The 16,073-nt window shown below is 53.2% G+C and overlaps 1 protein-coding gene across 1 annotated transcript in view; it reads right to left on the bottom strand.

The window, feature by feature from the left end:
* SNX27 (sorting nexin family member 27) overlaps positions 1 to 16,073 on the bottom strand; it is a gene marked incomplete at its 5' end in the record, with an annotated part of 24,432 nt that overhangs the window by 2,539 nt on the left and 5,820 nt on the right. Inside the window, 10 exons of the mRNA XM_009581608.1 lie at positions 1,935 to 1,997; positions 3,888 to 3,947; positions 4,205 to 4,333; positions 4,689 to 4,838; positions 7,169 to 7,258; positions 8,492 to 8,655; positions 10,703 to 10,781; positions 11,898 to 12,002; positions 12,839 to 12,903; positions 14,221 to 14,413. Coding sequence (XP_009579903.1) covers positions 1,935 to 1,997; positions 3,888 to 3,947; positions 4,205 to 4,333; positions 4,689 to 4,838; positions 7,169 to 7,258; positions 8,492 to 8,655; positions 10,703 to 10,781; positions 11,898 to 12,002; positions 12,839 to 12,903; positions 14,221 to 14,413 — 1,098 coding nt within the window. The remainder of the gene's footprint in view (positions 1 to 1,934; positions 1,998 to 3,887; positions 3,948 to 4,204; positions 4,334 to 4,688; positions 4,839 to 7,168; positions 7,259 to 8,491; positions 8,656 to 10,702; positions 10,782 to 11,897; positions 12,003 to 12,838; positions 12,904 to 14,220; positions 14,414 to 16,073) is intronic.

Genomic DNA, 16,073 nt, shown 5'->3' with positions numbered 1-16,073 from the left:
GCCGGGGCTGCAGCGAGGTGTGGAGCCTGGGGAGGGGAGACGCGATGGCAGAGGCTGCTTCTTGCAGCTTTTGCTGCATTCAAAGGCTGCAGCATGAAGCCCAGAGCCTGGTTCGCAGCTCGCTCCTTGGCACGGCTGTGCCGATTGCAACAAATCCTCCCAGGGAGGTCTGCCACCCTCACCGACACCTCCTCCTCCTCCCTGGAGGCAAACTGGTTCACTTGCTGCTGGGGATAAGCAAGGGACAAGTTTGAAGCAGTCCCTGGGAGCCAGCAGCTCCGGGCCCAGCTCTTCCACTGCCCCCAGCTCTCCCGACTCACCCACCAGCTCCCCTGCTGCAGTTTTATTTCCAGAGCTAGACAATCCTCGGTCCCTTCCTGGGGGCTCACCCTGAGCGATGAGAAGGGGAGCAGAGCCCCAGCATGGCTAAGGCGAGCTGCGGCTGTTTCTGCAGAGCCGCCCCGTTCACCTGCGAGCAGCAAGAGCAAATCCCTCTCGGTGTCTCCAGGCTTTGTAGAGAAGACATCAAACACCTGCTTTTAAGTTTGAAGGGGCAATACAGGAACACACGCATGACTGTGCACACAAAACCTTTGCCTGTTCTTCCTCAGATACACCCCATGCAGCACACGGTGTTTTGGGACTAGAGGGTTTACCCCAGCACGATCGCGGGGAGCGTTATCGTGCAGGATCTGTTTGGCAGAGGAAGTATTACACAGGGCGGGAGGCTCCCACACCCCCGCGTTTCACGGCTCTTTCCTGAACGGGTGACACATCCCACACCGTCTACTACAGCTTTCTGTTCAGTCAGACAGGGGCTCTTGCCCTCTTTGATGTCCAACACTTTCTAGCCAACACAACACAACTCCTACCCGAGAGAAGCACCTACCAGTACCGCTGGGGTTAACAACTTTCAGCCTCACTACACACAACTGCACTTTCTCTCTCACAAGTTAAATAACTGCAGCTATTTCCGATACCTGAGCAGAGAAGTAAGATTTGAAGTGGGAGTATGGCAAAGCGCCGGGTCCACGGCGGCAGAACGTGGAGGATCTGCATCCCCGCGGAGGATGCTACGAGCCTCCGGCTCGCAGAGAGGCATCTGCAGAGGCTGCAGCTCCTGGCAGACACCACGCCAGGGCATTATAGCGTTAGACGACTCTCGGCAAGCCTTGTCCGAGCCTATGCTATGGCAAAGGTGCTGGGATAAAAGCGTACAAGGGGGTATCCTAGAGACAGGCAGGCGGCATTCATGGATGCTTCCCGGTACATCTTGAAGCAATTTAAAGTGTTTAGCTTTAAATCCTGTCCGGGCTGAATGCGGAAACGGCCAGGCAGAGAGAAGCAGGAGGAGAGAGGCGCATTTAGAAGGTGCTACAACACAAGCGTTTTTGCTCCCTGCTATTAAAGCAGCGCTGCAAATAGCATTTGTCAATCCCTAAAGGTCTTTACTCCTCCACTGCAGAACAACAAAAGAGAAAAACCACACACCGCCAGCCTGCGGCTTGCAGGATCAAGTCTTTGGTCCTTTAAAAGAAGTGCAGAGCCAAAGCGTTTGTCCCCTTTCCAACCACGCCCTTTCCCTCTCCTCTGGGGAGGCGAAGGGAGCCGCGGCTCGGATCTCAGCCATCAGCTGCAGCGTCATATTCCGGGTCATCCAAAGATTGGCAGAGTCCAGGAGACGGGCAAGTCGGGATCACGTGTTTCTACCGTCAGGAAAGAGGCCTTTAAGCGCAAAGCCATCTCTATCCCATGAAAAGCAGCAGTAGGGTATTTTACTTTGCGGGTTCCCTCGAAGGAGAAGCCACTACGAAAGGACACTGTCCTACGCTAACAGGAACTGGAGCAGAGAAGCAGGAGAGACACTACATCCGCAGCAGAGCAGCCAGACTGGCTCAGAGAGCACAGATGCTGTTTGTTTTCAGCCCAATTACCTTGCTGCACATATTGTCTTTACTGCAGTTCTTGTTATCCTTGTCTGTTGCTTCCTCCTCCACCTTTACAAGGGAAAAAAATAAAAAGGGTATAAATAAAAACGCAGAGCCAGGCGGGATGGGAGGAGACTGAACAGCTGGTGTTGGGATGAGATCCGGAGCGTTCCATAGACGTCGGACACGGGGAGCTATGGAGGAGCTGGGATTCGGACAATAAGCCAGGCAACCCACTCGGGCAGCTTCTACTTCATGAAACAACATGAGAGCCACAAAGATTTGTTCCTATAAGGGACAGAGATGTCACCTCCAGCTGGGACACACACCCCAGAGCCAAGTTCCTTGGCTCTGCACATGGTGCACCGGGAGTGCTGGGTGCCTTACGAAGCTGAATTGTGTAACCACAGGCTATCGAACCTCTCGGCCTCCCTCCTGCAAGGCTCAGGGCTGGGACAAAGTGGGTCTGGGCTCCGGGGAGGCTCCTGACCGCTGCTCCTGCAATCATCCACCGGATAAACGGGCTGATCTGGGACTCCGCAGATTCTGGAGCACAGCCCAGCACCAGGAGGTCTCCTTGCCCCTGCCTGCCCGCAGGTCTCCGGTCACTCATGGGAGGTTCAGCTTCCACCCCTCAAGCTAAGGCAGGCCAAGAATTCCATTTTCTTATTTCCTGGAAAACTCTTCCAGGTTTATACTCCTCCATCCCGCTGTTACATCCTCCAGTGAGCACGGCTGCCATGGTCCAGACCCTGCGCTCTCTGCATGTCTCCAACACGCCTCCCGCGCCCAGCACGGTGCCAACCCTGGATCCCAGCCACGCCGAGGATGAGCACCAACACCCTGCCGTGGGCCGATGCCCAGCAGGCAGGGAACTCCCAGGTAAGGAAAGAGGGAGGCATTGTTCCCATTTAAGAGCAGGCAGCTGCAGGGCAGATTTTCTTGGATCTCCACTTCAGACTTGCCGCATTCAAGCCCTGTTTTAGGTACCCAAATCCATCACCTGGCAGAAACAATCCACCAGTGGGAACTGGAGGGCTGATGCCAACAGCACTGATCAGATCAAGGGCAACAAGAGAGGATCCAACCTCCAACAGCTGCTTATCTCTGACCCCGCAAGGGAGAGCAACGTCTCTGGGACAGCAGAGACACGGGATGGTGATTCGGTAGCCGCACACAGGGCGAACCCGGGTCAGAGCACCCCAGAGCTGGCCGAGCAAGCCGACTGCATGTGGCTTTTCTAGCTGCTCTCTGCCTCCTCCCCGCAAGCGAAGCTGATGGGAGCAGTCCTTGGGGAACAACAGATGTGGGGCAACCCCAAAGAGGAGCAGCAGATGGACGCAAGGTGATAAAATGTCTCCCTCAGGTGGGAGGAGAGGACAGGGGAAGCACAGCAGTGGGGATGAAGATGACAGGGTGGGCTGGCTCGCGTGCAGCTCCCCACCCGGGGCACAGAGCCAGGTCTAAGCTCAGCTTCGACAGGAGAAGGTTGAGCAGGCATCTCAGGCTGGGATTCAGAAAAAAAAAAAAGCACAAAACCTCTCAGCAGCTTTTCGCCAGAGACTCTCACAACCCTTTCTGAATAATTCAGCAACCTGCATAATCTCTCCGGAGGACGGACCTTTTGCCATCTGCATTCGACAGCAGACACCGGGGAGCGACCGGCCACAGTCACACAGCCTGGGAACTGGTTATCCTGGTCAGTCACGCCTGCATGAGGCTTTCCCAGCACTAGGAGCTCCTTGCTCCAGGTGCAACATGAAACACCCTCCACCCACAGAGCCCAGGCCTTTGAAAGCCAGCCGGTCTAGCCCCGTGCTCCCTGGAGACCCAGTATCACTCCTCTGAGCGTCCGATTACTCCTCATACAAGCTGCCGTTGAGGACCAGGCAGAAACGCTTGCCACTAAAAGCCTCCTGTAAAAGGTGAAGCCGGTTCCCTGCAGTTACAGGTTCTTACCTCCTTCCTCCACTTGAGCTCGCAGAAAACCCGTTCGAAGCACTCATGCATGTAGTTGAACTGCAAAGAGAAAGCAAGCATCTCTCAGCGCAGCAAGCAGCCCCAGACAGCCGCCCTGGCTTCCAGCCGGAGAATGTCTGGCACTGGTTGCCTGCCCAGAGCTCCCTGTGCTGCGGGCTCCTCCTGGTGGCCACCGGCCCCCACGTCTCCTCCCACCCTAAAAGCTGGAGCACAGGGTGCTCCTCCAGCTTCTAGAGGGAAAAGAAGCAGGCTCTGGGCTTTTCCTTAGCAAGTCTGCAAAGAAGAGGGGTACTTACATAGGGGGTGAAGATTTTAACCCATCGGGGTTTCTTCTCTCCTCGTGCGTATTCAAAACAAAATGCCATTCCCTCTTCGTCTGTGTCCCACCGCTGCATTTCGTCCCATTCGAATGCTATTACCTGGTTCTGAAGGAAGACAAAACCCAGGTGAGGCCAGAGCCCAGCAGACTGCGAGGAAGGGGAGGTTTAAGGCAAATCAGGTGGCAAAAGTGAAGCCATGCGAAGGGGGAATGAGGATGCCTCGGACAGCCTTGCAGAGACAGGCATGAGCCGAGGAAGCAGCAGCAGAAACACACGCTAACACCCACAGAGCAGCCAGATAAACCCCTGCGCTCCCGACCACTGCCAAAATCCCTTCGGATGCTGCTCAGCAGCAGTCCTGAGCCCCAGAGCTGCGGGGACACGGTGCTGGTGCAAAGCCAAGGTGGAGGCCAGGGGCTGAGCCCAGCTCCCCGGGACCTCAGGGCAGAAACCCCCTTACCTCCAGCTGGCCCTCCTCTGTGCAGGCATGGAGTTTAAAGTGCTTAATGCTGATGGCTGTGATCACATGTCCCTTCCGCCGAGAGTCACAGGAGCAATGGGGGAAGATGATCTCGTTGTAACCCTCGCACGTCCGTAACATGTTTAAATACTGCAGAGAGAGAGACGCAGGCGTTAGCTTGCTCGGACAAAGGGACGGGGACCCCGCACCCTCCTGCTTCTCACGTGGCCTCCACCTCTCGCACGCCCTAGTGCTAATCACCCCCTTGGAAATCCTGGGCTTCACCCCAGCCCAGGGAGGCCGGGTCCCCTCCAAAGGAAACCGAAAACCCGCAGGCTGTGCTAGGGGAAGGAAGGAGACCCCTCCAGCTGCTCAATTCCCCTCCACAAAACGTGGATCCATCCAGGCACAGACGTGCACAGAGCTCCTCATGGCCTCGAACGCCAAAAGCCCTTTCCAGGAGAGCTGGTGCAGCCGGAGTCGCCGATCAGCGTGACCATGCTCACGGGTACGGATCTGAGCAAACAGCTAAAGCAGCCCTGGGACTGAAAGCACCGCTCTCGCTAGAGCCGTCCTCCTGATCGTTACAGGTTGAAGATGAGACCAGAAAAAGAGGCGGATCTGGGTTTCTCAGAGTCCTTTGATGCAAATGCTACAACTCATGAAAAGCACCAAAGAGGTATTTTGACTATTTTTTTCTTTCTGAGTGTAGCTCAGACAAAGCAGCGCTGTGAGGACACCGGAGAAGCGCTGGGAACTCAGAGTCACAGCTCGGGACGCGGGAGAAGCCAGGAGCTTCTCCAGGGGCCAGGGCTCCAGAGCCCTGCAACATCTCGTAGCACGAGGAAGGTTTACGCAGGGCAGAACTACAACAAAGTCTGAAGTGACTTTTTAACCAAGGAACAAGCCACATCCAGACTGGAGGAAGGGGCCAAATCCTCAAGCATTGTGCTCCAGGCAGGACCCTTAATAACATGGGGGGAGGCAGAGAATGAAGTACTTTGACTTCGTAGGCTCTTTGGGACACAGACATTGTCTTCTTGACCTCCTGCTAGAGCAGGGCCCTACCGCACCTGGGTGTGTGTGTGTGTGGGGGGGTGTATATATATATATATATATGCTGGGATATACCCTTTCCAAAGATTCAGATCTTTCTTTGGTCATTAGAAAGCCAGCGAGACAAGCAGAAACAAAAGAGCCATGAGACAACCCACAGGAGGAAGCGTCTATTTATGATCCTTATCATTAGTTAATAATTAACTTTCTTGGCTTAGCATTTCAGGTGACCCTTCTGGGGTCCAGCCCAAGGTCCCCCCAGCAGGGACCTCTGAGAACTACCGCAGTCAAAGGGGCTTTGAGGAGAGGCCCGACCAAGACCAGTCAAGCTGGAGAAGGGGATTCCCAAGGCCGTTGCTCTTCGAGAGCAGCCAAGCTGGCCACGAGAACGCAGGCGGGGTGCAGCGAGTCAGGGAAAGGGCAGCCTGCGCTCCCTCGGTACCAGCAGCCCCGAGCAACCCAGGAAGTTATTTACAAGTCAGATTCTTCTGCTGTTTGATCCTCAAGCCAAGCTTGCGTCTGCCAGATGAGCTCAGGGCATCCCCTTCACTCCCCCAAGCCAGGCAGGCTCATCAAGTCATACCAAGCCCCCAAGCATTTGCTGGGCAAAGTGATAAGGGGCAGAAAATCCCCGACCAGACAGCGAGCTCTGACACAGGATTTGCAATCCGGGAAGACTTCTGCCGGACAAAAAAAAAAAAAAAGAAACTAAGGCACAGAGCGGGGAGAAACTCTCATTACGAGTAGGCCAGGACCAACCCCTCCCTTGGCTAGCCCAGCACCGCCATCTCAGAGGCAGTCTGAGACAGAAAGAGACCTTTGCCTCTCAATTACTAGGAAGAAACAGCCATCCCTGAAGGGCTGCGGGTGAAGGATTGCTACACCACATGTTAAGCACCTCACCTTTCAACGCTGGCAATAACCCACAAGGTTTTATCACTGCCTTGTTTGGAGCCGAGTCAATGGGTGATCTTGCCAAGGACAAGCCGCTGTTAGAACGCGCCAGGCACGAGGGGTGGTTTTGGTTCCTGCAGCAGCCTGGCCACCCCTGGTGACCGCCCCAGCCCTGCGCCTGGCATTCCTGCGTGTCTGCACGCCCTGCCAATCCCTCCTGTACTAAGCCCACACCCCCACCGCTCTCCATGGTTATTGCTTTCCAAGAAAGATGTGTTTTTCAAGGCTGTGTGCATAGAATGCTTTGTGTTGGAAGGGACCTTTGAAGATCATCTAGTCCACCCCCCCTGCCATGGGCAGGGACATCTTTCACTAGATCAGGTTGCTCAGAGCCCCGTCCAACCTGACCTTGAACACTTCCAGTGATGGGGCATCCACAACTTCTCTGGGCAACCTGTGCCAGTGTCTCCTTTCCAGACACAGCATTGCAAACAGGAAGGAAAGCAAACAGGACAGGTAGGGTAACTCACCATGACCATCTTTCTCTGCTCACACAGCTTCTGTAACTGGTAGGACTTCTCCTCTGCTTTGATGTAGCCTTTCTTGACATCATCAACCGCCTTAACAGAAAAAGGGAAAGGAAACCCAGGAGGTCACACGAGAGGATCTCTTCACTGAGTCACAATGCTTTGCCTTCCCTGGCTGGCCCCGAGGCTGTTTTGAACAGCCACCCAAATTCACAGCCCCAGAAGGTGCCCAGTGTGCCCAGAGAGGCAGAAGGATGGCCAGGCTCAGAGGGATGATTCTTCGCACTTGCTGACTCCTTCCACGAGCCTCTGACTGCCTTGGGGAGCGTACAGATGCCTACGTGTCTAGGAGGACTTTGGAAGAATGTCCCCTGGCAAAAGAGGATGGATCTGGAAATGCTGGTACCTGGTACGCTGCTTTTGGCTTCAGCCACAGGCAAGGACAGGCTGGTACAACCCCTCCGCTCCAGACACAGCCGTCTCCAGCAGAGCAGTGCTGGCTTTTACCCACTGTGCTGCTGGAGTGTTGGCATGAAAATGTTATTTTTCCTTCAGGACTGAGCAGGTACACGGCCCCTTACTTTCGCTCCTCAGCTGCACACTCCAACAAGGACTCCTGCCCCTGTCACAAAGCGGCTTGTAAAACCGCCAGCCAGTAAAGAGCCAGTCTAGGAGATCAAAGAATTTGACAACTACTATTTTTATTTCAATTTGTACCAGAGGCTGGTACAGGCCCAGTTCAGAGACCGTTGGGACAGCATTTTTTGGTGGTCGAGACAGAGCAGGATTCATCTTCCTGAACTTTGCAGTTATCTACCTCTGAGCTGGTCATCCTAGACTGGCTTCATACAGGCAATGGGAGAACATGGCTCTTCTCGGACTCACTTCGTCCCAGAGGATCTGCATAAAGTGAAATCACAGGCAGAAACATCCCCTTTCCTTAGGGTGAACAGGGAGAAGTCTGTTCCCCAGCTGGTCACAGACATCTTCACTGACAACACAGAGAATTGAGGAAAACATATCTGACCCAAGGAGCGCAGCCTCCCAGGATCCTTTTAGCTCGCTCTGGGAAGGCAACTTCCCCGCAATGAGAGTGGCCAAAGTCCTGCCTCCCGGTCCGACTGTGACTTGGCCACAAGTTCACAGCACTGCCAATTCACCCAACCATGGACTTCTACTCCTTGAAGCTACCCAAGCAGGACTGGCCCTCAACTTCACACTCTGTTGCCAGTATGCCAAAGGATAGTGGTGTTTGGAGCAGTTCTGGGAGCCGGGCACTTGTCTTGCCTTACCTCCAGTAAAAAATTACAGCTCTTGGGCACCTACCTGATGGAAGAAGTAGGTGACTGCCAGGTCGTTGTCATTGAGAAGAACCTCCTCCTCTGTAGTGAAGAGCCATTTTCGGATGGTCAGGCACGTTCCTGGCACTGCTGAGGTGTAGTTCTGCACGTAGAGTTTGTGGGGGAATTCGTTGGGCGCCAGTTTGCGCACTGGAAAAAGCACAAGACATCGAGGTAAGCACACAGCCCCGCACAGCGTCAGCAGCGTCGTCTGTGACCGCAGCCCAGCTGCCGTATGAATCAACATCGGCGATGCCCTTCAGTTGAGCCAGCCAGGATCAGGACCCCAGCTCTGCTCCAAGACCCTTTCTTCTCCTCCCTGACCTTCCTCCCTGAAGCTTTTCTCAATACCAGCATCCATAGTGTCGGACCACGCTGGTTCTCTACTGCACAGGCAGGAATCTGCGTGAGACTGAACTCCTCTCGCCCATCGGAGAGCTCAGCGCAGCTCTCAAGCATCAGCACAACAGCCTGACTTCAGCCCCTGCTGCGCACAGGGAGGTCCACCCTGCCTAAGCCTTAGGACCACAGTGCCCTGGACCTATGCACTGTCCCCACGGCATGGGGGCACTGGAGAAGGTCCCCCCTGTCCTGGCAGGCTGCCACCAGCGAGCCCCCCTCGAGACATTTACTGTGTTCAGATCTGCTTTACCTAGCTATGATGGACAAAAAACAGGCGAGTGCTAGTATGTCTCTTTCATTAGGTAGGTATATGGTCACTATCTTACTGCAGATGGAGCTTATGGTTTCGAAAGAAATTAAATGGAGTGTATCCAGACAGTAATAAATGTGGATGTTCACAGTGAGTGTCCAGAAAGCACAAGCCAGAAAGGTTAACTGGAGTTTTTACTTTCCAGCGCAGTTTGAGAAGTGCTCACAGGAACGAGGAATTAATAGCTCCAGTTAAGAGTCTGGCACCATAAAAGCTTCCTGCATGAGACTGTGCCAGCGTGCTGCAGCGTCCCGTCTCCCAAGAGCAGGTATTCCTGCTCAAAGCTCCCCACACAGCCCTGCCCGGCCTCGGCAATCTCAAAGCATGTCGATCCTCCAGCCCTGGTCTTCCCTCACTACGTCTGTGTCCTGCTCTGACACACCAGCACCCGGTAACCCTCAAGAAGTGACCACAAACCCCGTGGCAGAGGCAGTTCTGCGATGCCAACAGTTTTACAGGAGACTGGCGATCTTGGCTGCCCCAGGGTCAGCATCTGAATGCAAACCTAGCCTGTTCTGTGAGATGAGTCATTTTAGGAGGGCTTTAAGTAGCTAAAAATTGCCCCGGCCATTCAGCCAGAATCTTGTGAGCATGAGGAACAGCCCTAGAAATCTCTTCCTACAAGGCACAGTTTGCTGTAACAACAGGATGAGTTTGAGGCATATAGAGATGACAATCCAGAAATGAAGGTACTCAGCTGGGAATGAGAAATACACTTGGCTTAAAACGCAGCACAGGGAAAAAATAAACCACAAACCAGCCACTACACCCATTTTGTGGCGTGACCACGACATTTTGGTCTTTCTACAGCTTCAGCAAACCCAACATGAAGCTGGGCGGAATCAGCAATTGCTGCGGTGAGGGATCTGAACAGCAGCCAGGAGACCCCAGCACATGCTAAGCTGGAAGGATCGCAATTACTAAAGTGCCAAAATGATCGCCCAGAATCCCACAGTCAAGCCTCAAATACCATCAGGATTTAACCACAGAAGGACAGATGAGAAGCTAAGATGCAGCTTGCAGCACATCCCCTCCAAGACCTGGACACTCACCCACACCTACGTGCGTACAGACTGAGTGTGCCCTCGATCCACTTTCCTTTCCAGCAAAGGAAAAAGAAAAAATCCATCCCAAGCCACTGCTGGTGCCCCCCTCTCCAGAGACAGCTGCGTTACAGTAACGCTGCCCACTTTTTCTAAGCTCGCTGGACCCTTTGAACTAAAGTAAAATGCATCTCTCAGTTTAACAAAAAGCTCGTCTCCTTGAACTGCTTAAGAAAGGGAAAGTCAAGCGGCAGCAAAAAAAGCCATCAAACTTTGAGGGCTCCTCATTATCAGAGCCTACTGTGCCTGCCCGATTCCTCCCGGGGGCTTCTGATTTTGCGAGTAGAGATAAGACCTAAATGAGAGGGCCACTGGGCTCTGCTAGCACTGCAGAGCTTTCTCCTCAGTTGCTCGTCAGCACCGAGGGGATTAAAAGACTTACCAAAGGAGTGATTGATCACTTCAAACAAGGCGAAGTAGTTTGCGGTAATACTGTCCATTCCGACTTTCGCAGCCACAGCCTAAAGAGCAACCGAACAGGAAAATGGGATGAGAAAAACAGGAGCCAGCAGCTGTCCATCCCCCTCCCAGGTAATGCTAGCTTCATACAGGTTATTCCCAAGTATTCCCTAACCCGAGGTGTCAGTCAAGATGGAAAACCTGAATTTTACTCTTCCAGTAAAACCAGATGTTTTCTTAAGCAAGGGCTGGGACTCTCCTGCTTTCCCCTTCCTGTAAACTGCTCTAGATTTTAAGTGCCACCACGGCTGACAATTAGGTCATCTTTTCTTCTGATGCCTTCAGCTTCAGTTCCTAATAGAAGAGCTGTGCACACCTCCCCTAGGAGTTTTCTCCAACAATGCTTCAGTCCTGCACGCTAGTACCACGGCCAAAAGTCACAGACCTCGGCGAAGGCGACGTGAAATTCAATCGGCTGTGTCCCAGGCGCACAAACGTACTGCGAATCCCATCTGCAGGACTCTGCCATGCAGACCTGGAGTTCAAGAGCCTGCTCTTTCGCAACCCTCTGGCTCCCTCGCTTGCAGCAACATTTTTAGTTCCCCTTTCAAAAAGGGTCTCCCCCACATCATCTTATTCCTCCTAATTCATCAACAGCTTCCACCTTTCCTCCAGCAGTGCTGGTTGAAGTCAGTCGTCCTTAGTTTTCCGCTTAAAGCACTGGGCCTCCGGCCACTCGCAAACCTGTAATCTGGCCAGAGGATTCCCCAAAAGGGTCACTACACTTAATATTCAACTTGCTGTCCTGCCACACAGCCACAGCGAGACTCGTGTGTTGGCTGCAGGCAGCTCTTGGATCCAACTCCTCCACCGCAGCCACTGCAAGCCATAACACACAATCTGTCTAGTGCTTAGAGCCATCCGCCAGCTTTAAGATATTATCAGTGAAAATTAATTCAGCGATGACTCTGTCCTTGCAGCCAAGCCTGCCAGCGAAAACGCTGCTTCAGCACGGCGCAAGGTTAGAGTTCTCTAGCATCCCTGTCCTCTCTGCTATAGCAAAGCAGCATCACTGATGCCCACCTGCACTCGAGAGGAGCAAGTGGGTGCCCACGGGGTCTTGTTAACGTCCGAATTACGTTAATCTTCCAGTCAAGGCAAAAAAACCAGTAGCTCACCTGGTACACCTGGTCTGTAGTGCTGTTCTTTTTGACTCTGACTGTCACTGTTGTTATGTCTGGTAATGCTACTCGGAGCTCCACGTCTGAGACGCCGTTGTAATTCTGAAGGAGGGAAGAAGAGAGGACAGAAATCAGCATCACACAAACTGAGCCCCAAGCTCTATGGACTATTTATTGCCTCGCACTGGCCAATTAAAATGGTCACTTCTAACAACCAGCTGCTCTGCAAGCCTCAAGAATCCAATTCCAGTCTGCACCACAGAAATTCTGAAAGAAGGAAGATGTGAGCTCTGCTCCGAGACAGGAAGCTGAGCAAACTGCTTCAGACCACGACGGGGTAGGATTTTCCATTCACGGGTTTGCCAGTGAAGAGCAAAAGAAAACTCCGGGACACAGCAACTTAACGCACCATGGAAAGGTTGGAAAAAGAACAACAGTTAAAGGGCAAATAGCAACTCACTGCTGCTGCCTGCAACTCGCGTCTCGGGAGGAGCAAGTCAGACAGACTGGTATTCAGAGTGCCTGCTGCCTTTATGCCAAAGGCTGACGAATACAAACAGCTCACAAATGCAAAGCTACCTGGGCTGCCACCAGCACAGAAACCAGCAGGAAAGTCAGCGAATGCATTTTTTTGCCGGGTCGCCCCTTGCCAGAGAGCCAGGGTACGCAACGAGGCCTCGTGGCTGGTCCTGCTCTGTGCACACCTCCGAGAGCAGCACCAAAGCTGCTCTTAGCTGCTGCTATGGAGAAAAGGTTTCCTATGTGCAATGACAGACAGCAAACTCCAGCCTTGATTTTTTGCCACGGTTTTCTGTTCAACCAGCTGAGGGTTTGGCAGGGAACGTCTTTGCTCTCTGATCCAGTTTTACCAAGCATTTATGGCCTCTGTAACAAGGAAGGTCACAGCACAGCTTCAGCACCATCGCCTACGTGCCTACCTCGTCCGACTCCGACAGGAACTCCTGCATGATGTCGCTCTCCCCAATGACACGTATCGAACACACTGCGGGACAGAGAGCGCAGGTTAGTGGGGTGCCCGGGGAAAGGGGGAGCCCTCCCCTCCCGGGACAGGCCCAAAAGCGACATGGAAACAACAACTGTCTGTTCTGCGGGCGGCGTGAAACAAAGGTGGTATCTCCAGCCTGGAAAAACCTTCTCAAAGCAAGTGCTTTCCGGTCTGTATCAGGTGTCCTGGCACGAAGACTGATCCAGTCTGAATCCCCTACAATAGCAAGTGACAAGAGGTGTTGAGTAACTCACTGAGATATTCCCCGTGGGTGAAATCCAGGCCCCAGGCACACGGCCAACAGGAGGTTTAGACTATACTTAAAAGCGGGCAAGAATTTCATAAATAGTACTTTTGCCTCTAAAAAAAAAAGTTATTCCAGAGGGACTGAAACTATTTGGGAATTTAGGCCAAGTTCAGCAAATAATTTGGACCCAGACTGTATCATGTTGCCTCTAAGATGCAACCAGCCTGCCCCTTCCTCCAGCCAGCTGGAAAACGAGGATGAAGACGAACGAGCTGGGCAAGGCAGGGCTGAGATATCAGCGGGGTGGGGAACACCTGACCACATCTTATGGGAAGAGGGGGCTTCAATCCCAGGTGCTGGGTAAGGAAAGAGGCTGTTAACTCACACAAATTAATTGAGCTGCTTCCAGGCAACTAAGAAAATAACATAGCATCATAGGAATGAGGGGTCATTGCTCCCCGAATCCCATCTACCACCTCTTTGCTGCAAAATGTGGGATTGCGTCTTTTCGCCAGGCACTCTGATACAGAGATAAGGTTTTGCATCCACTTTCCCATCATCTGAACTCAACCGAAAGGAAACTTCTGCTGCAGGCATTACAATTCTGATTAAAAAGGACCAAAGTGTTCAGCTGTGAGCAAGCTCAGGTTGAGCTGAGCTCCCTGATGAGAACGGCCTCAAACATGACTTTCTCCTTGCTCCAAAGCTTCCCTCCTCTTCCTCCTCCCCGTGCTCCCTCATCTCCAAGATTATGGGTGAGCAACATGACACTACAAATAAAAGCTCGTTATGCGTTAAAAAACTAATTATACATTTTGTTGTTGGAAGTGCACTGCAAGCGCAAGCCGGTAACACATGCATCATTAAGCTGTGGCATGTCTGAGCTCCCTCTCACCACTTCAGCCGTAAAATCCAATCCAGCTACAAACAAGCTTCTTTCCCTCACAGGTAAACAGATACCCGGGAAGTTTTGGACCACCCGTGGAAGGATGTACCCTGAGGATTTGTTTCCCCGCTTGCAAGGAAGGTGGCATACGGCTGCCTGGGCTCTCCTCCCAGCTCAGTACCTTTCTCCAGGTACTCCTCCAGCCCTCGCCGCCGGGCATCCAGCTGCTGCTCCGACAAAGAGAACGGCCACTTCCCGGGGAGACGGGGAAAAGTGAAGTTGGCAAATTCCCGTTTCAGATTCTGGTGCAGGATGGCAAACTCCCGGTACCGCTTCGAGCAGAGCTGGCGGCCCGCCATGTAAACATTGTAGACCTGCAGGGAGGAGAAGAGGCTCACTGGGGTGAGAAAAGTTTTCCAAATCCAAACTGGCACAGCTCTGCCTTCCCAGACCCACAAGCACAAGACTAAATTAGGAGGGTTTGAGCTAGAATGAGAAACTAGTATGAATAGTTAAATATGCCACTGCTGACCCCTGGAGCTGGGGAATGTCCCAACCACTACCTCCATCTGACAGCAGCAGGATCAGCACAAGTTCAAGGTGCCTTTCTACTCCAAGAGGAAGAGAAAACCACCCAAATCCTTTACAAAAGGCCCTAAACCCCAATGCAGCCGTCACGGCGTTCACCTGGATCATCTCCTGCACAAGCTGCACACGGGAGGGTCCCCAAGGTGCACCAAGCCACCACCAGACAGATGCCTCAGCAATACCGTGCTGACCACATCAGTTGTTTTTGGCAACAAAAGCCTCGTCGCCTTCCAGATGGGCTTGAAGCTACTGCTGAATTTCCAGTTCATTGCAGAATTGAGCCTCAGGTTGCAGCCAAAGCCCCAGAGCTTTCCCCGAGACACAGAGGTCCCAAACCAAGCAGGAGGCTTGGTTTGTGTCTGGACACAGCCCCTGGCAGCCACGAGGTACCGACCGTGGGGCAGATCCCAGGGGAGAAGCAGCATTATGTATCTTTTAGGAGCACCCCACGTTAACTAGTTTCTTCACTATGCGTGCACTCTTCCAGTTTCATTCTGGACACCGTTAAGGAAATAGGACTCTGGTCCCAAACAGGGGAAACCCACAGCAGAATCACGTTCGCAGGACATTTCTCAGCACTGCGATGCTCTTCAGGGAATTCCCTTCCCGTTCATTAACCAGCCGCCTCCATTTTTAAAGCCAATCTGCTCAGTCTCGCAGGCAAGTTAAACAAGCTCTTATCTAAGCATTGCTAATATGCCCTCAGTGATAAGGAGGTCCCAAACAGCAGCATTACCTTAATTAGCTTCACACCAGGAAAGGGATGCAGCGGGGAAGAGAGTAGGTTCATCCTTTTTCATGTTGCTCAAGGGAAGTGTTTGCAACCGCAACCTTTCCTCTTGAGGAGAGGCGCATCACCCTCCACTGTCCTCCCGAAGCCAAAGGGCTGGCAGAGCACAGAGTCGTCGTCTAGCAAGAGGCACGTGCCGAAGACACACCGAGAGTCGCTTCAGCAGCGTTCAAAAGACTCAAAACCCCAACCTGCTCCCCATATGAGGGCCCGGAGCGGTCCCAGCTTGCTCGCCCTCCATGTCTGCGCTCCAGATACCTGCCTGACACCCTTCACAAGAGGAAAGCGCTCCAACAAAACCACAGCTTTGTCCTTAAAAAGAAGCATGTGTTCAACCCTTCCGGCATCACCTCGAGAGAAGGTGCCAGGACGGGGCTAGATCCGAACAGCAGCAGCTATTGTCAGTCCAGTGAAGAGGCTCCCTTTGACCCCTTCTTTAAGATCCTGTGGTTTCTAGGACCCTTCTTCTCCTGGCCCACATGGCACACCTGACCCGACAGCATCCCGCCAGGGCTGGGACAGCAGGGCGCAGGGATAGCACACGCTCCCCGTGAGGCTGCGGATCCACAAGGATCCCATCTGTCCCCTTCAGAGACACGCGTGCCAGGGTGACACGTTGAAGTGACACGCTTTGCGCAGGAGCCTGACTCCTCTGG

The sequence above is a fragment of the Fulmarus glacialis genome, unplaced genomic scaffold (genome assembly GCF_000690835.1).
Source record: "Fulmarus glacialis isolate BGI_N327 unplaced genomic scaffold, ASM69083v1 scaffold19507, whole genome shotgun sequence".
Lineage (NCBI taxonomy): Eukaryota > Metazoa > Chordata > Aves > Procellariiformes > Procellariidae > Fulmarus > Fulmarus glacialis.
This window is presented reverse-complemented; position numbering and strand designations above follow the sequence as displayed.